The sequence below is a fragment of the Callithrix jacchus genome, chromosome 1, assembly GCF_049354715.1.
Source record: "Callithrix jacchus isolate 240 chromosome 1, calJac240_pri, whole genome shotgun sequence".
NCBI classification, from domain to species: Eukaryota; Metazoa; Chordata; class Mammalia; order Primates; family Cebidae; genus Callithrix; species Callithrix jacchus.
Genome location: NC_133502.1, coordinates 149,826,085 through 149,847,451, shown reverse-complemented (window position 1 = coordinate 149,847,451; position 21,367 = coordinate 149,826,085). Strand labels below are relative to the sequence as shown.

Here is a 21,367-nt window from a genome sequence, read left to right as displayed (position 1 = left end):
AGAAGCATAAAACAGGTTGTCTCTCAGAGCCTCCAGACGGAACTAACCCAGCTGGCACATTGATTTCAGATGTATGGCCTCCTAAATTGTGAGGGAATAAACTTCTGTTGTTTTAAGCCACCAAGTTTGTGGTAATTTATTATAGCAGCCCTAGGGAACTAATACAGATAGATGATAGATATCTAGATGATAAGGACAAAATGTAGGTAGGTAGGTAGGTAGGTAGGTAGACAGATAGACAGATAGACAGATAGATAGATAATGCAAGCTGGTCAATGTCCTTGGTAATTAAATTTACTTCTGATTTTCCTGGAAGCCATGACAGGAAGGAACATAAGATGGGTTGGAAATTTTTTTTTAATTTCCAAAAGAAAAAGAAAAGTTAACCTATTTTTAGTTCTAGATTCTAAAGTAATTCTTTTTGAAAAATGACATTGAGTAACAGGGCTAGCAATGTTTACAAGACACAAAAACATTTCTCCTCTAGATAATTTTTATATTGATTAAACATTTGAAGGAAGCATCGAGGAAAATGGGGACTCACGGAGCTGGCATGTTCTGTTTCCTAGCACGTGATAGAAACTGTACAAGGAATGTTAACTTTGGTTCTCACTACAACCCTGTAAGGCAGACATTTTCATCTTTATTTGGAGAGATTTGCATGGCTTTTCCTAACTTGAGCCTATACCAGTCAATTGAGTTAATTCAACCAAGGAAGCAAACCGACCAACCAGTTGCCTAACCTGTGCCACTCACTGGTGTTTTCTATACCATTTGAGCTGACTCAAGTCAACATCTTCAAGTGATTCAGAATTAACAGCAAGACAAGGCTAGGTGCAGTGGCTCATGCCTGTAATTCCAGCGCTTTGGGAGGCCAAGGCAGGCAGATCATTTGATCCCAGGAGTTCAAGACCAGACTGGGCAATGGAGTGAGACTCTGTCTTAACAAAAAATATTTTTAATTAAAAAAAATTGGAGTAAAACATTAAGACAAAAGGAGCCTCCCAATCCTGTCCCCAGAGCCAGCAGTACTGAATGATTTTAACCTTCCTAATCACATGCAAGGCTCTAGGGTATTGTCATTACAGAGGATTGTCTGACCAAGACATTAGCTGGAGGAACCATCTGACTCCTAGGTGGAGAAGGACCTAAGGACACACAGCTCTGCAGACTCAGAACCTAACTCTACCTGGACACACAGAAGGGAACACACTATTGGGGACTTACCAACACAATCATTAACATAAACCTATGTTAAATTTATTTTAAAGTAAAACTATCTAACCTAAAATAAGATACATTTGAAGCCATACATTTCTGGATTTGAATCCTGTCTCTACCAATTAACAGCTGAATTACTTAATGCTCTTAAGTCTGAGTCTCCTCACCTGTGAATGAGTATGATAATACCTGCCATGTCATCTGTTCTGAGAATAAGAGGTCGTTTATGGAAGCATAGCACAGTGAAGAATAAATAATAGAAGTACTCATTCTTCCTCTCCCTACATCAGGATGTCTTCAGGTATCTTTCTATGGCTCTTTTTAAAGTGAAGAAATAGTCCCAGGAACTCTCCATTAGATTTCCTCATATTTCATTGGCCAAAATTGTATCTTCTGCCTGTGTCTAAGCCAATCAGTGGTGAGGGAATGGGTTCACCATGATGGATTAGGCCAATCATAACTTATCCTCTAGAATTGGCAATTGCACAGCCTCCCTTGAAACACAGGGTCACATCGAAAAGTGTGAAGACCTAAATAAAAGCAGGATTCCCTTAGGAAAGAGGATACAGAAGAGTGGGTGTTGAATAAGCAACCAACAATTTCTACTCTCTGAAGACTTTGAAAGCTGGTGCTTCTACCACCAGCCATCTGCACAATGAGGTATTTGGATTTCATCATCTGCAAAGGTCCTCCCAGCTTTAATACAATGATTCTGACTTCCCTTAATATTATCCTAAAATATGAATATTCAGTATTCTATACAGTAGAATAAAATGGTTAGAAACATGGGCTTTGGAGACAGTTCTAGATATGAATCCCTGCTCTACCAACTGTGATAACAGAACATGGTACTTGAGCACTCTGAGGCTCAGCTTCTACAAACTGGGGAGCTAGTCATACATACTTTATAGGATGGTGGTAAAAACAAAATTCAATAATGCTTTTCAAATATGGAGCATATTTCTAAATATGATAACCACAAAGTTACCCATGTTCATAAGAGTTATGAGGTTTCATCATATATGTTACAGGGCTAAATGGATTTATCAGCAATTTCAAACAAAACCAAATTAAGTGTAGACACAAAAAAAGATGTTTTGAAAAACAAGTATCAGTGAAAGCTATAAACTGTTGAGATGATGCATCTAAAATACAGCAAAATTTTTTCAATTGCATTTTTTAACAGGCCAAATTCAAGGGAAAGGCAGTTGGGAAATTGTAGATGGAGTCACCTGGAGGCATTGAATAATAGGCTAATATCAGGATCAAGTTGTGCTTCTCAAGGCAACCTTGGGCCCACATTCCAGGTCAGCTACATTTGAAAGAGAACTAGGAATGAGAAGAACAAAGGGAAGTTGTGTCCTTATTGGAACACCAGAGACAAATAAAAGAGAGTTCTGGTAACATTAGCTTGTGTTACCAGAAGGCCACATACACAGAGCACTTCTTCCTCAGGGATGGTGGTCTGCTGTATGGTAAATCCTGGTGTATGGAATAGGAAACTATTTTGAAATGATGCTTACCTGGGTACATTTAAACAGCAATACATATTCTTGTATGACATATTTGTTTTGAACTATCTAAGACAGAATTTCAGGAATGTCCTCATAGAACCTAAAGATAAAACATGATTAAATGAAACCAATCTTCAGTTCATTGACTGAGCTTGGTCTCCTCTGCACAAAGAGCTTCTGCCTGTTAGATTTCCCATTACTCAATACACTAAGCCTCCGACTGCTCTTTTCTTCTTAACTTTCTCCCAGAAAAGGTCAGAAGAAGAAAGCATACTTACTAATGCTTCGCTTGCCATCCCTTTTGCCTCAAATGTCATACACCACTGGGCTGTGCTAGTGTGGGGAACCAGGATTATTTGAAATCAGACAAGCCATCCTTGAAGCTTACATCAACCACCAACTTACCTTTGGCAGGTGTGTTAATCCAGCTCAGCTTTAGCTTCTTCATCTCATCAGATTGTATCATACACACGGTCCTCCTCCTTACCCCTACCCAGGGGAAGGAGTGCACGGCACAGGGTGACAGAACCAGGCATTTACTCTGGATAGATCCCCTCCCAACAGGTGCTCCTGACCCCTGAGGACACCATTCTTGAGTTTACTTTTTACCTTACCTTCCATTTTGCCAGTTTCAGTCCCTGTGTATGTCTGTTGCTAAAGAACAATTAAACACCTTCTTTTACTCTGAAAGAAGAGTTCTAATTTAGATAACAAATTCTATGGCGACCTAGTCGTAAAATATGAAAGGTGTCTTTTTTCCCCATTTCTGGCGGTTGGGCATTAATGCTTGGCCCAATGTGAGAACCTTGACCTATTCACCTTCTATCTCTTTGCAGCCCCAGAGCTATCTAGCTGCAGTTTCTCTGGAAGATAAACTCACTTTTTTTCCTGAATTTCCCGGCTTTATCTGCTCCCCAGAGTCACTTAGGAAATTGCAGGTCCAATTCTGCCAACCAGGCTCTGGCAATTTTCGAAGAGGAATTTTAAATTGACCTCAGATGTTTCCCCATGGCCCTTCCTGCACACCTGTGCCTCTGCCTGCAGTAGCCTCACTGTCAATCAGTTCCACTGGGGAGAACATATGGCAGGGTGTAAATTTCTCTCATTTTCTTTTGACTCAGCAAAAAAAAAAAAAAAAAAAAATGTGATTTTTTTTTCAATTCCTCAAGAGAATTTAAGAGCTCCAGGGCAAGAGTTTTATAAAATCTGTTATTCACAAACCAGGAAAGCAAGGCAGCAGACCACAGCTTAGCAACCTCTAAAATTCTTCAAGGGATTACTAAGATACCCTGATGATAACCTCTTTTTGCAGGTTCCTTTAAATAATGGTTTGAAAAATGCACTTTTTGCCAAATGGGACGAGTCAGGAAGAAAGAGGAAACAGTGATCTTGGTGGGGAGCAGAGAGAGCACTCCAATGATCAAAAAGAATTTTTATAAAACCATTTGCAAAAGTATGGTTTAAGAAAACTAATAAAGATACTACAGTCTCCCAGGGCAGGGAAAGTGAAGGAGCTATTACCACATCTAAGTTTAAAGGGAGGAATTAAGAGCCATTTCTAGAACCCAGGGGGAGATGGGAGAAGGCTTCCTAAGAGCCAGGGCCATTTGACCTGGGGTACAGCCAGCCCACAGTGACCTGCCCAGAGGACTGCCAGGGAATAAATACCTGAGTCTGGTCTCCTCCCACCCTTGCATCTTCTACCTCGGGTCAAGGGAGCCTGTTGATATGGTGTAGAGAGGTCCACCTCCCAGGGCACAAAGCAGGATGAAGAAAGGTGGAGAGTAGATCTGGAAGGACAGAAGACTGTCCCTCACTGTCCCTCGTGGAAGAAGAATGGGGGGCGGGGTCAGCCACAGAAAAGTGTCCACAGCCCAACCATCTGAGAGTGTACAGCCCCTGCACCTCCAGACAGGGGTTCAGCCTGCAGGGAGAGACCATGGCTTGCACTTGCTGGGAAGGAGAGAGAAGTACAATCAAGTCCACTTAAATGGCCTTGGTCTTGGGAGTCAGACCACCATGGCTCTCCCATCACTAGGAGGAAACAGCTCTATGTCCTTGAGAAAATTACTTAACCTCTCTGAGCCTCAGTTTAATGCATATCTTGCTTGTTACAAGGTTTTCTTACTAAATCCAGGGGTCTCCTTCATTGTTATTGAGGACTGAGGGAAACAAATACTAAGCAAGAAACCAAACATCAGAGTAAAAGCTCTAATCTTGGAACCCACGGGCCTTGATTGCATGGAGTAGGGAAAAGGAGGAACATATTTTGAAACAATCCAAAAGGAAATCATTCAATTCTCCAGTGTTTTTATTATCATGGAAAGTGCGCAGCAGGAAACAGTGCCCCACATCTGAACTTTCCCTATCTCTTACTTCACCCTATTCCTGACCACCAGCCCCCACTGACCTTCGGCCCATTCTTGACCCTTCCTATCCTCCCCCAGCCTTTACCTTCACCCACTAAAAGATGATCCATAGGCAGGGATGGAGTGAAGATGTCTGTTAACCTCATTATGAGGTAATATTAAAAACAGAAGCTTAAATGCTTTGTTTTTAAGGAGCATGGTATAGTTGCAAAAGTGAAAATAACCATGCTATTAAAACATCCACGTCAAAATGTCATGAGCACAAATTGCATAACCTCCCTGACTTCCTTACATTGCAAAATGGAGATATTTTATGTTTCTGGCTTGGTACGAAGAATAGAGACAACATATATCAAAGTGCCTGACACATAGTAGGTGCTGAATGGAGGGTGTTAATCATATTTGTCCTGACACTGCCACAAACCAATTCCGTGACCTTTGGCAAATCACTTCACTTCGCTAAACTGGTTTCTTTACCTTAAAATTAAGGACCATGTACCATGGCCAGCAAAGAGACGCCGTGATTCACAAGTAGGATTGTTTAGAGGATTCCTGGCCTAACTAATTGAAGATATGAATCCCAGGGCACAGAGGAGGACAGTGGACTGCCTGGCCTCGAGCCTGGGTTCCCCATCCCGGGCTCTGCATCCCCAGCCAGGTACCCAGACTTGATTCCCAAGGACCACCAAAATGCACATCTGATATATCAATATGTGTTTACCTATTAATATTAATAAAATGGAGTTTACTCATAGCAGATCCATTCTTCCCTCTGTTAACTTCTTGGATGAGGAAAGGGAAGGGTTAGTCAACTACACATTCAAAGTCAAAGGGAATCTCACAAGTCACATTGAGAAGCTTCCACGCTGGTCAGTTTTCTGTCCAGTTTATATTTGATTCATATTAAAAACTCAAAGGGAAGGGCTAGGGCAGTGGGGGAGGGCCGAGTTTTAATGCAATCCTTTCTGCTCTTGACAGCTAGGCCACATCTTAACACCCTCCTGCCCCTCTGCCATTCCTACCCCTTCTCTTTTCCATTTAAAACGTCATGTCTGCTATTCAACCTGATGAAAGTTACGGGGAGGCAAGGAGAGTTAATGACTGCAGATTGCTTTAAATTGAAAACTCATGTATATCAAGAGCCACCTTGACAGCTGAGTGCTTTCCGTAGCATAGCCTATGTAATTAAGTTTAATATTTAAGCCAAGCATAAGCATAACCTATCCAGGTAGTGTGTTCTGAAAACCTGAAGGAGCACAAAGTTGTACGTGTGTTCTTTTACGATGTGGAATAAAATTGGGCCTGAAGAAAGGGAAGATAGTCTCAGAAAGACCTCATTTTCATCTGGCTTGCTACAAGAACAAATTGATTTGTTCTTTCTTTTGCTTCCTTTCTTGTTTTCTTTCCTTTTTCTTCCCTTTCCTTCCTTTCCTTTGTTCCTTCCCTTCCTTCTCTTTCTCTCTTTCTCCCTCCCTCTCTTCCTCTTCCTTCCTTTTCTTTTTCTGTCTTCCTTTCTCCCATCCATCCATCAGCAAACATGTTTTGAATTCCCACATGCCATGTCCCATGCTGGGTGCAGCCAATGCAGAAATGAATACGGAGCTCATAGGCAGGGAGCTCACAAGAGCTCAAGACAGACTGGTGAAAAAAAAAAAAACCAATTCCACACCTCCACGGGCAGCAATAGATGAAGATACAAGGTAAACAGTGACACAAATAAGGCCACAATTCACTCATGGAAGAGCCAGAAGGAATCAGAGCAGGCTTCCTGCAGGAGGTAACCCCTGTAATGGGAGAATCCTCCAAGCAAAACCTGAGTAAAACACTGAGGCATGAAATTATAAGCAATGCAGTTTGGCCTTGCCCTCTGAAGACGCTGCACCCAATCATACTGGAAGGACAGAATTGTATCCTGTCTTAATAGTGCCCCCTGCCCAGGAATTCTAAAATTACAGGTGGCTGCTTTCTTTGGCCCACTTGTTATGCAGACACAGGTAAACCCACAAGTAAATTATAGGCCTTTACTTTTCCTGCACTCGGCCTTGTAGCTTCCCTATTACCTCCTAAAGGCAGAAACATTTTCTATCTTATATAAAAGGCAGTCTAGAATACAGAAGAATTTCAGCTCTGGAAGTAACATACCAAGATTTGACTCCCAGCTCCACCACTGTGTGTCTATGCAAGCTGTGCAACTTCTAAACCTTCAGATCTTCCTCCAAACCCAGGAACAATAATAGGGCCTGCCTGTGAGGGTGAAATATATTTAATGAGATAGTTTATGAAAAACACCTGGCTCAACAAATGTTCCCTCCTTTTTCCCTGATTATAGAACCATGCATGCAGAAAAAATATATGTATTTAGTAAATAATAAGCAGAGACAAGAAATTACAGTTGGTGCACCCACCTTCTTAAGCCCATCTTGGACCCATCTCCCAAAAAAAGCAGGAGCATCTTAACATTACAAGCATCTTATAACTCCAACATAAACACTTTTTATTTATATGTTACAGAATCAAATAATTTTTCATTGAAAAATGAGAAATGCATGGTTCTGGAATTTTCTACCTTTCAAAGCATTGGTTTAACTAACTTTTGTAATGTTGTGTTCTTTTTTTCCTCCATCTCAGCATCTAAGTATAAGTAGGAAAACATGAAGATGCTTTATACAAACCATTAGGCTGCACTTAAAACAAATCTTTATAGAAACAATGGTAACTTGGCCTTTGCACGGAGTCAATGGTATTTCAAAGTTGGGCTCCTGTGTGCACAGGCCCCAGACCAACAATTCTCTAGTCTTGTTTTCCCCTCTCGTTATCATCCCAAGATTAGGGCTGCTGCTCTCTGGCTACTATAAGGATAGAATTTTGGATTCTGAGAGAAGTAAAACTCATTTCAGCAAGTGTCTACTTCACCCTTGCTAATGATCAAGTAAACAGATCTCTTGGAATAAGAGTCACCTCTTTTATATACCAGAGATGCTTGGGCATAAATTATACCCAAGACCACATACTGTTAAGAGTTCTTGCTTTCCCCCGGTTAAATTCAACAAATCATGAATATTTATGAAATGCTATTTACTATGCAACTAAAAGGTATGAACGGTGCTCAAACTGATTAGGACTATTGTGAGAGACAGTCTTCCTTCCATTTTTTTTTTTAGACTTCCGTGCACTAAAGTCTGTGGGGGATCACAGGAAATGGGACTCCTCCCTCACATCTATTCCCTGTGCAGAGAGGAGTTGCCTCTGGGCTCTGAGGATTCAGAGCTGAGAAAGCAGAGGAAGCATGGAAATGTGCGAAGGTTGCCATCTAGTGGCCCTTGATGTGAGGTGTTACAAAATACTGGAAAAGCCATCTTTTTTCTTTCTCACAAAAGGCATAAACCAAGTCTAAAAATGTGAGATTTTTAGACATTTCCTCCAACGTATCTGAGGACAGTTCCTCCCCATGTGGCTGTGGGAGTTGGTAGAATTTCAGGATGTGTTGGATGAGAAGGCAACATCATGGGAGAGCCCTGGAGCCTTTATAGAGATGCCCCTCTTCTCACACAACATAAGTAGCTTCCAGAAACATGAAAGCTTAGAGCTAGCTGGTCAGGAAAGCCAATGCACACATATCTGGGGCCTCCTCTGAGCTCCTTCCCTCTGTCCTTCTATCCAATAAGACTTCAGCATAGTGTTATGGGTAGAATTGTGCCCCCTCCCAAAAGATATTGAGGTTCACAGATCCTAATTCTCAATACCTCAGAATGTGTTCTGATTTGGAAATAGAGTCATTGCAGACGTGATTGATTGAGATGCAGTCATATTTCAGTAAGAGTGAACCCCGAATCCAATATGACTGGTCTCCTTATGAGAAGCCATCTACCACACCAAGACAGAGACACTCAGGGACAGCACCACGTGATGATGAAGGCAGAGACTGGATTTATCCATCTGCAAACCACTGGGAGCTAGGAAGAGGCAAGGGAGGCTTGCCCTATAGGTTTCAAAGGGAGCATGGCCCTGCCAACTCCTTGATTTCACACTCCTGGCATCCAGAACTGGGGACAATAAATTTCTGTTGTTTAAGCCACGCTGTTTGCACTGCTTCATTACAGCAGCTCTTGCAAAATAATTAATACACTCCACATTTCACTTCTAGTGCCTCTTACATCCCAGCTCAGACTCTTCTACACAGCATTTGTATTTTTCATTGTTTCCTAGCTGCTCTTCCAGATTCTGATTCTCTTGTCCTGTTCAGTCTACCCACAGTGCCAGATTCGTCTCTCCAGAATATAATGCTGATTAAGTTGTTCTTTTGATAAAACTTGTGCTTTCCCTACTGGATAGAAACTAAATGTCTTAGCCAAACATTCAAAACCCTGCTTCACCTGATTCCGTCTAGCTCATCTTATGCTACTGTCCTCAAGTACTTCAGCCGTAATAAGCAACTTATTAATGTCTACACCGCACTCTTGCCCACTTCTGTGATTATGGTACTTGTTCCCTTTGTCTCCCTCAGGACCAAATACTTGATGAAAAAAGAAAAGAAGTATTCCTCTATTGTTCCCAGCAAGAATTAATTTCTCAGTTCTCTGAGTTCTTACAGTTCTTTTCCCTTACCTCTCTGATGACATATTTATTGTCCATCTTGTGTTATTAATTATAGCTCTTTAATGCCTCAGTTCACTCAGTGATCAGTAAACTTTTGAGCAAAGACCATCTCTAAATGCCCCAATGCTTTACATGTTAAAACATGATTGAATAAATTATGCCCTATAAAGAATAATTGAGACTGGGCGTGGTGGCTCACGCCTGTAATCCCAGCACTTTGGGAGGCCGAGGCGGGTGGATCATGAAGTCAGGAGATCGAGACCATCCTGGCCAACATGGCGAAACCCCATCTCTACTAAAAATACAAAAATTAGTTGGGCGTGGCAGTGTGCACCTATAATCCCAGCTATTTGGGAGGCTGAGGCAGGCAAACTGCTTGAACCCAGGAGGCGGAGATTGCAGTGAGCCAAGATGGTGCCACTGCACTCCAGCCTAGTGACAGAGTGAGATTCTGTCTCAAAAAAAAAAAACTTATTGAGTAAATGTTGCCCTATCTTCAGTGTGTGAGGAATGTTCAAACCATCTTATCACTTCATCCAACACCATGCTCTCCCTTGACCTCCCTAGTCCAGTCACACTGGGGTTCTTTCAGTTCCTCCTACTGGTTTTGGTCCTCCTGCCTTAGGGCCTCTTTGCACATAGAGTTTCTTCTACCTGGAACACTCCAAGAATATCTACTTAACTTCCTTCCAAGAATATCTACTTAACTTCTTCTGCTTCTTAAGATTGTAGATCAATCATCATTTCCCCAGTACAGGATTCCTGTTGTCCAAACTCTCCTGGCACCATGTACTTCTCAAGGCAGGTGCCCCTTTATGTCTATGGACATGATAATTTGGTTAATGTCCATCTTCCTATCAAAACTGTAAGCTCCAGGGGAACAGGGACAACAGGAAAGTATCCACTCTGGGTCAGTAATATATTCGTCTCACATAGTAGATGCTTAATAAATATTTGTTGAGAAAACAAATAAATAGCTGAATATATCTGTGTGTATGTATGCAAACAGTCTATTTGAGTTTTTTATGCAATCTAAAGTAAGCAATAATTATAATCTCTACCATTTCCGTACCTATAATCTCTACCATTTCTGTCACCTATGTGACAGGCATTGAGCCTACTTCTTATAATCTATGTCATTTAATCCTGAAAGTGATACTATGAGTAATCATTGTCCTTGTTTTACAGATGAGTGAAAAGATTCAGATAAGTAACTTTGCCAAGGTCACAGAGTTGTTAAATAGCAAAACTCTGACTTAAAACCATACACACCACAACTCATTAAGCACCATCTCAGTATTACAAAAGAAAACCAAACATATTATTCCTAATCCTTTTGAATATACATGGTAAACATAAACTACTGACCAAATAGTCAGTGTAGTATGGCTTAAAGCCATACTGCTTCCTAAACTATAAATTTCTCAATGGTGAAACTATATTTCTCAGGAAACTATGCCTTATTCATTGCAGAAAACCCCATTGCCTGACAAAGCTTGGCACATAGGAGATGCTCAATATATATTTGCTAAGTGAATTTAAATTTGAAATAAGGTTTGTCACATCCAAAAAAGGTAAAATACATATATACAGTCATAGCCAAATTTCTGCTTCATAAAAAGCAAATGAAAAATTAGGAATGGGGCTGGGCACGATGGCTGTAATCCCAGTACTTTGGGAGCCCAAGGCAGGTGGATTGCCTGAGCTAAGGGGTTTGCGACCAGCCTGGGCGACACTGTGAAACCCATCTCTACTAAAATACAAAAAATTAGCCAGGCACAGTGGCATGCACCTATAGTCCCAGCTACTCAGGAGGCTGAGGCAAGAGAATTCCTTAAACCCCAAAAAAGGTGTTTAATAATGATTTAATGATTATATTCAATGTAATAATGACTTATTACATTGACTAACATTAGGGAGATGGAGGTTGCAGTGAGCCAAGATCGCACCACTGAACTCCAGCCTAGGCAACAGAGCAAGATTCCATCTCAAAAAAAAAAAAGAATTAGGAAAGTGAAAATAAAAGAGACAAGGTATAAAATATATTCAGTACCTGTGTGCTGGCACTATTTTAGATGTTTTCTAAAAATGTTTTTTATTTTAGGTGTTATGTCACATATACCTACAGTAACACTATGATACCATTATATTATTCCTGCTTTGCAAATGACAAACCTGACGCTCAGAAACAGTTTAAACTTGAGCTGATTCCACAGTCCACACTGTGGCTAACGTAAGTACTTTAATGGTTATTAAATATGGTGACCAGCAGTGCTACAGAAAGGTGAGCGCTTCCAACCAAATGTCAAGGACCACCTGAATAGCTTCTAGAACGGCCGTGTGACCCTGTTCAGGAACCTGGTCTCCTGACTGGCTTGAAAAATGAAGCTTTATATGAACCTCATATCTCATCATTTCCATTTCTGTCGGTTTCATTTTCTAATGTCAGTTATTTTTACATGTCACCAACTCATAGTTCATTGTCTGAAAATTTTGAGGGGAAAAAAAAATGACTTCCTGAAATAGAAGTGCCATCAAGCCTCCTGGTTTCTTCCAAAACAGTCAGTCAGTCCTTTCAATTTACTTACTTCAGTGGATGTCCCACAGTCCACGTCAATCCAGTGATGAACAGAAAAAGAGTGTTTTCCATGGAAATGATTAAGAACGATGGCCAGAGAAAATCGAAACAATGGCATTGAGTTCCATAATAATGCTGAACTACACGGTTTATGAAATGTAGAACAATGGGAACTCAACTTCACATTGACTAAAACTCCAGATTTTGCATAATGTTACATCCTCTACAGCACAGAGCAGAATGGATCTGCCTGAACACCTGAATTATTTTGTTGAAGTGGTGCCATCCTCCCAGTACTGTCTGTGTGACCATTCAACATTCCTGTGACATTTCTTTATATACTACCTCATCTGACTCTCATAAGAATACATCAGTAGATTAAGCAGATGTAAGTATTACCACCATTTCACAGATGAGGACTTTAAGACTGATACAGTAACAGCTTCACTCAAAGGCTCACAGCTAATGAGGGAAAGAGCTGAGGCTGGAGCCTACTATTTACCTGCTATGCTCTGTTCATTACCCTTTGCTACCTACCTCCAACCACACACTCAATAGGGAAATACAGCTGACTAAGAGTTTTCACACTGGGAGCTCCTTTCTAAATGACTATAAAGGAATTACTCAGAAGAATGTCAGTGAGGAATCCCTAAGAGTGCCTGATGGGCCAGTGATGTTGGTTACTGCATTTCTCAAGTCTGTAATGGAATGTCTGCGTTCAATCCTCAAAGAGTTCTGAACTGGAGGAGCTAACTTGAATGCTGGTATAGTGCGTGAGCAGTGTGTGGCATATTGTAACCGATATATGAGGAGTGTTGTTATGTGGCCATACGTACACTTAAGTGTCCAGGGCAGTCTGGTATCTTTATGCCTTCGTCTCTACTAGCAGGTTAAGTAACAGTAAAATTAGTAATAATAGCAATCATGATAATGACTTATTATATTGACTAACATTAGCTTTAATACTCAGAAAACTGTACTAAATAGATATGATTAGCCCCATTTTTCATATGGGAAAATTAATGTCAAGCAACTTGTCCAAGGTTTTACTGCTACTAAGTGAACAGATAAGATTTGATGTGGGTTGTCCCCATTTTAAATTCTTTCTACCTTATAAAAGATAATACCTAATACTACCTCTTTTATACCTAATTAATTCAGTCAATTGGGATAATAATTCAACCATTAAATATTTTAGCCTCCAAACCTTTCCTTTTCCATTAAACTGTCTAGATCTGTGCTGTCCAATATGACGGCCACACGTAGTTACTGAGCACTGGGAATGTTGTGAGCTCTAACTGAGAGGTGCTGTAAATACAAAATACACAGGTACAAAAAGGTGTAAAAGAACTCATTCATAAATGATAATATTGATTACATGTTGAAATGGTAACACTGGATATATTGAGTTCATATAAATATATTATTAAAATTCACTTTTAAAATAAAACTACATATAAAATTGGATAATACTGCTATAGATTATTATTTCCAGATCCATCTACTTTATCTCATAGAGAATCAACAAGTCTGAAGATATTTTTGCTGTTGAATTATTCTCATGGCATGAGCCTGTAACATATCAAAACACTGCATTCCATAATACATGTCAGACTGTCTTTTTTATTGTAACTCAAGAAAGAAAATGTCATATTGCAAATCCAGAATGACCTGGTATGCCTTTATCATATATATACTATATTTAGTTTTACATAGCTATATGTCGATATAACTGAAACAACTTTATGAAGTAACAGTGCTTCCCTTTAACTGATGATGCTTTCTCTTCAGTAATCTGCTATTCTACTTTTTTGATATTGCTTATAACTCACTAAACCAACTTCACCACTCACTAACGTGTTGTAATCCACAGTTTGTAAAACTCTCAAGAGTGTTTGCAAGTGAGATACTGATTCTATCCACACAGAGGTGAAGGGATATTTTAGCAAATAGTAAGATGGACCGGGCAGAAATGAATGAACTAACGGAGGCCTGTAGCAATAGCAAGATCTGTGGCCTATTCAGTTGGCAAAACTGAAGGGAGTTGAAAACGCTTCCTCTCTCCTACAGAGTCAGCACTAATGGACTTGTCTAACACCCATCTGTTGTTCTGTCTGCTAAGCATCACCCATTCTGACAAGTGAGCATGTGCTTCTTTTGGTACCTGCTCTTCCTACCCAGCCCCACTCCCTACCCCAGCTCCACCCATGAGGTTCAAATAGAAGCTTTCATTTGTTATAAGCCATATCTGATGGCTCAGGGGTGGGAATGCAACCCAAGTGAGACCAATCAGAGCCTGTTACTGGGATTTATGGGCATCTAACTAGAACAGGGAAAAGTCCATCTTTTCTGATGATAAAACCCCAAAGTCTTAACTTAGAATCTATCAGTGGTCACATCCTCTGTAATGTGGAGGAATTGCTTTATTATAGGAGGGAGTTAAGGAAAGAGAAGCATATGTGAAAGGTACAGAGAGGACAATGGGTGCAGCTCCTTGTAGGGCCAGCTTCATGGGCATGTGGCCCATGCATTCACATAAGGTCCTGTACTTGGTTTAATGTTCTCTGTGGCCATCTTGAAATTCTTAATCATTTTCAAACAAAGGACACTGCAAATTACATAACTGGTCCTGAAGTCTTGGTTCCAAGTTTTCCTTAAACCCAGTGGGATCCTCACCCTTTCTAAGACTGAATCATTCAGCTCTTCTTTTGATTATGCGAGATCCTTCCAACAAATTATCTTTTGTGCTAAGCTTCTTTGAAATGAAGAAGCCTTCTTTGAGGCTTCTTTTTGCAGCCAAGAAGCGGGACTACACTGTGGTCAAAGACACAAGATGAGGCCAATAACACAATTCTAGAGACTCTGGACCCTACTGCATGCCCAAAAGATAGAATTCTGTCCTTGCGCCTGAGGTTTCTGATTTTTCAGAACTGCAGCTCCAGGGCCTGAATATTTCCCCAGAGAGTCCAGAAAGGTCTTTGTGCTTTAGAAAGAACATACACTACATGGTTGGAAACATTTAGAGACCAACACTGACTTTAGGCATCTTGTAATATAGTTTAAGGTGGTATCCTTAACACTGAAAATTCAGTAGGTTTGTACCCAAACTGTACTCTGCTCATTTCTCTGAATAACTGAAAAGCAATCAAGTAAAATAAAACATGTTCCAGGGCCGGGCGCAGTGACTCACGCCTGTAATCCCAGCACTTTGGGAGGCCGAGGCGGGTGGATCACGAGGTCAAGAGATCGAGACCATCCTGGTCAACAGGGAGAAACCCCATCTCTACTAAAAATACAAAAAATTAGCTGGGCACAGTGGCGCGTGCCTGTAATCCCAGCTACTCAGGAGGCTGAGGCAGGAGAATTGCCTGAACCCAGGAGGCGGAGGTTGCAGTGAGCCCAGATCACACCATTGCACTCCAGCCTGGATAACAAGAGCGAAACTCCGTCTCAAAAAAAAAAAAAAAAGTTCCAATATCACAGTCTAATTGGGAAAAGGGGTTTCATTTATGTAATACTCACCATCAGCTTTAAAACATGTCCATAGATTATCATTTGTTTATAGAGGAAAATAAAATAGCCAGACGTAATGATAAGGTGGTCAGTGGCTTAGTTTTGCTTATTTCAGCATGCTTATCTTTAGACTGATCTTTTGGCTGAACTAAAGAACACAGAACTTGCCAACATTTTTTAAAGCGAAGGAGTGTTTGCCTCTTTCAGTTCAATTTAACACCCTGAGCTTCACCCATCTCCCTTTGAACTGTTTGCTCTTGAACCACATTTGTTTCTTATGCATTTGGAGTAACTGACATGCTCCTAAAAGAAGGAATATGAGGGAGCATGTGAGATTCACCTCCCACAGAAAGAACAAATCTAGTTGCAACGAAAGGAGAAAAGTGAGATCATCCAGAGGCGACCGTCACTCTCGACACACAAAAGGCTTCTTTGGGCACATTGCAACCATTCCCCCGGAGTATTCTGTAGAATTGCCTCAAGGCACCAACAACAAAGATGTGACTTGGGCATGAAATGATGGATTGGAGGGAAGAAAGTAAAAGAGGCTGTGCTCTTGAGACCTGTGTCTTCTTGAAAACATGAATTCAGCATTGTTTCTACTCCTCAGCATTGTTTCTACTCCTCAGGAATGTGTCAGTGCCTGTAGGTGATGCATATAAGAAATTCTGTGTGATATCGACGTGGTCTCTTACACTCTGCATCCTGTGTCCTGAAAAAGGTACAGAAGGATATCAACCCTGACTTCCCCTCCCAGAATCATGGAAACCACACTCTATCAATGCCTTGATGTGTCACCTCGTTTTGTCCTTACACTAGGCCAGTAAAGTAAGTTTGCAGTGTCCTTAGCTGCAGTTCAGTCGTTCGGCATATATTTATTAAGCACATCTTGCCTGTGAAGCACTGTGCTGCTGGGATACTGCTGTGAATAATACAGATGTGACCCTTTCCCCTTTGAAGTTTACTTTCTCAGAGGGGAAAAAAAAGGAAATAAGTAGATAAAATAATTGCCAGGGAAATCGAGGTTATCATGGAAAGGTACAAGGAGTTTGAGAGAAGGAAAATAGGAGGGGCAGTCCAGCTCTCCACATCTGCCTTTCCTGGGCACCCCCAGGCTCCACTCTCTCCTCCCTATACCCCTGTCCAGACAGCGCCCACCTCCCCTTCCTCCCCCTTTCCCCCCTTCCTCCCCCCCTCCCCTCCCTCACTGACCTGCCACCCCCACTCTACTCCCCTGCCCTTTTGCTTGACCAGGGCCCCCGGGAGCCCTCTACCCCCACCCTACAGCTCAACCGTCCAGGTGCGCGCGCCCTGCCCGAGGGCACCACCCCTGCTCCCTCTGACCCTGCGAGACCCGGCCGTTGCCAGATGTCCACGATGGGAAACGAGGCCAGTTACCCGGCTGAGATGTGCTCCCACTTTGACAATGATGAAATCAAAAGGCTGGGCAGGAGCTTTAAGAAGTTGGACTTGGACAAATCAGGCTCTCTGAGCGTGCAGGAGTTCATGTCCCTGCCGGAGCTGCGCCACAACCCGTTGGTGCAGCGAGTGATCGACGTCTTCGACACCAACGGCAATGGAGAGGTGGACTTCAAGGAATTCATCCGGGGGATCTCCCAGTTCAGCGTCAAGAGCAACGAGGAGCAGAAGCTGAGGTTTGCGTTCAGCATTTACGACATGGATAAAGATGGCTACATTTCCAACGGGGAGCTCTTCCAGGTGCTGAAGATGATAGTGGGTGACAACCTGAAGGACTGGCAGCTCCAGCAGCTGGTCGACAAAACCATCATCATCCTGGACAGGGATGGCGATGGGAAGATATCCTTTGAGGAATTCAGTGCTGTGGTCAGAGACCTCGAGATCCACAAGAAGCTGGTCCTCATCATGTGAGCGTTTTTCTTATGAGCACCACCCAACAACTTTTGCTTTCTTCCCTACCTCTTTCAAGATTTGCTCAAGACATCCAACTGTCTCTCTGACTTAACCTGGAAGTATTTCTCTGTGAAGCCACATGTCCTAAAAGGAGCTTCATCACCAGCTCAGTGCTATTATTTCTCCTTCTCTGAATGACTCAAGGTACCCTACAGGGGGAAGAGCAAGTCAAAGGAGCATAATGGGGAAAAAAAGGGAAATGGCTTTTATAAACGTCTTTTCCTTTATTTTGATTCAAAGACCAAATTAGAACTTTAAAAGTTCAAAAATTATAAAATACACACTTTTGCTGTCATTTCTCATCATTTTTGGTATAAGGGAGGAAATTTATGATTTGCATAGGGGTTAGGTGAATGGTTTTCATTTGCCTGTGCTCGGATATCTTCCCAGATTGTTAACTATCCTATTGTAGCAACAAGAACAAATATATTTCTCTTTGCTGGGCGTCTTGTAATCACTTTTTGGGGGGAACAAAGTCCCATCTTTTGGCAGATTGTGGCCCCACTCCCCCCAATGCATCCAGAAATCGCTGTGCATGTTTGAGGGGTAGGAGTTCATTTGGCCTCCTCCTGAGTCATTGCTCCAACTTCTGAACAGAAACTAGCTTCAGGGCTCTTATAGGAAATGCTAAGCCTGGACTAAGCGCCCAGCTTAACCGTCAGCCTCAGTGGCAGTGGGTTTCCAGGGTTGGCAGCCCACTCCAGTATTAAATTCAATGAAGGGGACTTCCAGCTAAGGACAAGGACATTCCAGGAATGTGCTGTCACCTCTGACACTGGTCCCTACCCGAGGTGGAGAGAATGGGACATTTAGTCAGTTGTTCCATGGAGGAGAGGCAGTAAAGATTCAGACTGCAGTGGAATCTCCCTGGGATGCTGAAGTGGCATTGTGTCTGTTGCTCAGAGATGTGGAGACTGACAATTGTGTCTCCACAGCAGAGGTGGATGCTGGCTACACTAGCTATGCTGATTTTGAAAATCAGATCTGGGGCCTAGTAGAGAAGCTGAGAGTTCTCTCATTCCAGGAAGCCTTTTCCCTAATGGAACATTCAGCGCAGAAGTCCTCACACCCTAATAGATCTCCACCATTGGGCGTGCTGGAGCCTGTGGTTTCGGAAGAGATCCAGAATACATGTGTCTGTTCCTACTCATTTCTGTCATGTTGGTAGCTTTAGATCGGCCATGGTGAGAAAGGAACAAAATCTTTCAGGTGTTTTTGTTTTGTTTTGGAGAATCGGTTTACCAGTAAATACATCACTGCCTATACCCCAAATGTTACCCGCTCCCTGAGGTCCCACATACTACTGTCAGTTCACAGAGCAGGAACTGTCCTCAGAAGAGCAGGGTTAGGACTGGCCCCAGCATCTGCAGCTTCACCCCAATCCGTTTTGTCACAGAGAACCACTTCACATATAAGATCTTTAGGCTTTCAAACAGTAGAACAATGAAACATACTCTCCCTGCACTTGCTTAGCTAAGGGATACCACTCAGGTAACTTTTTTCAGGACACGGAAGATCTGTTTCAAGGAGATTTATTGCTATTTTATTTGGAAGAAGCTGACAATCGGTCTTGACCAAAAATAGAAGAAAAAAAAAAGCCCACAAATTTAATCACTGGCAGGGAAACCATCTACCAAGGCACCCTACCATATACTTTTTTATTTAATAGATGATTTAGGAACCACAAAAATAGGAATCCTTGCCCCTTCAATTCCTGTGCAACCCTAAAAATTGTGATAAACACTCCCAACCCCGTGGTGTTAACATTATGCAATGTTCAAAGATTCAGACACGGATTCAGTTGCTACTGTGTTGTTGCCACACTCACCTCTTTTTAGCTGTGTGAACATGAATAATTAGCCTCTCTGTGTCTTTCCACCTAATTAAAAAGAGGATCCATGCCAGGGTTATTCTGAGGATTCAAAAAGATATGCAACACACCTGGAGCACAATTCCACTTTCATTCAACGAATTCCCTTCTCTTCCCGCTTCCTCCCTTTCTACAAGACCAATATGCAAAGGAGACATGAGGCTTACTGATTGCTTTTGAACACAGTTCTTAGCTATGCCCACTCCAAAATTAACTGGACATTTCTGTCCAGCCCATGTCCAAGCCCAGAGAGAAAACAATGGGAACAATTTTTCAAGGTCCTCCCACTCCTTCATTTGCAGAGGGGACAATAAACTTTTTGACTTGAGAACTGGAGAAATTTTAAAAGAAAATCTCTCATTCCAGCCCAAACTAATTCTTTTTGTGGAGCAATTTTACATGGCAAAAGTGAGCACAAGTCATGCTAGCCAAGAGGACATTATTGTCATTAAAGGGAGACATTATTTATATAGCCTGCAATGTGCACATTAAAATATGGAAATTTTAAAATTATGACCAAGGGTTTGAAACATGCTGGATTACATATTTGCATTGAACAAAGAGAGGAAACGTATTTCAGTTTCTGGAGTGGCTGGAATGAACAAGTTAATTGTCCAATAAGTCTACCTAAGATAGTTACCCAAGGCTTTGTGGCAATGACCTTGAACTGAGAGCCTGTATCTGGATTTAACACCAGAAAGATCTGACTGCATATTTGGATTAAAAGAATCACATTTATTCCCAAATCACAACGCTTTGTTTTCCTGTCAATTAATTGCCAGTTGCCAGCAAACCTGGTTCTATACAGTTTCTTGGGGTGATAATAATAAACATTTATTGAGGAATTGTCCCATAGCTTTTGATACAACCTTTATTATACATATCGTTTAATCATCATTACAACACTGTGAGTCTGGTGCCACTATTTCAGCTTTACAGATGATGCCATGTAAAGATCTAGAATCTTCTCCAAAGTCACCCAGCTGGTAAGTGGCAATGCATGGATTTGAACCAGGATTTCTGACCCCAAATCCTGAGCTTTATTTCTACCTCTCTGCATTTATCTTATTTTTATAGCTCCTATATCTACCTGTCTCAAATTATTTATTATAGTCTTAACTATGTAATCAAATCAAGTCTCAGTTTTCGTAAGTGATGAAACTGAAGCCCAAAGAGGTAAATTGCTTGTCAAAGAACAAGCAGCCTCCACCTCTTTGGTTCTATGTATTGCAATGAAACAGATATGTTAGACAAGACAGTTTTAAAGCATGTTTCACCTTTGGCTCATCTTGAGAAATGCGTGACAGTATTTAGATTAAACTGGTAACACAAACCAATATGCTCTGAGGCTATAGAGATCAGTCACACTATGTTGCTATGAATCCTATGATAATGGACGTTGCAATCTACCATATGTTGCAATCCCCAGACCACTTACACTCTTGATGAAACAGAGAAAAGAAATATGGCCTCAGCAAGTTCCATTTAGCTTTGGTTTATATTGTATCATGCTTTAGAAACATTATCAAAGAAAAAATATCTTCCAGAAATATTTTTACTTACAAATTTATACACCACTGTCCGAGGAATGATACAAATTTTTTAAATGAGAACAACTTTTTATTTAAAAAAATTACAAACTCCAACCTTCCCACCAGCTATAATCAGTAGTTCATATCTGTACAAAAAAAATTATAAATTCCATTATTCACTTATACTACTGATTCTTTCTCTCTGTTAAGATACAGAGTAGCTAGTTAGTCTGCTATGGTAT

General features: G+C 41.3%; 2 protein-coding genes across 2 annotated transcripts in view; both read left to right on the top strand.

The window, feature by feature from the left end:
* GRIN3A (glutamate ionotropic receptor NMDA type subunit 3A) overlaps positions 1 to 21,367 on the top strand; it is a 169,973-nt gene that overhangs the window by 131,129 nt on the left and 17,477 nt on the right. The gene's annotated exons all lie outside the window — the stretch shown is intronic.
* PPP3R2 (protein phosphatase 3 regulatory subunit B, beta) lies at positions 17,158 to 18,167 on the top strand. Its single transcript, XM_035253379.2, has one exon. The coding sequence runs from the start codon at positions 17,160 to 17,162 to the stop codon at positions 17,679 to 17,681; it is 522 nt and encodes a 173-aa protein (XP_035109270.1). The 5' UTR covers positions 17,158 to 17,159; the 3' UTR covers positions 17,682 to 18,167.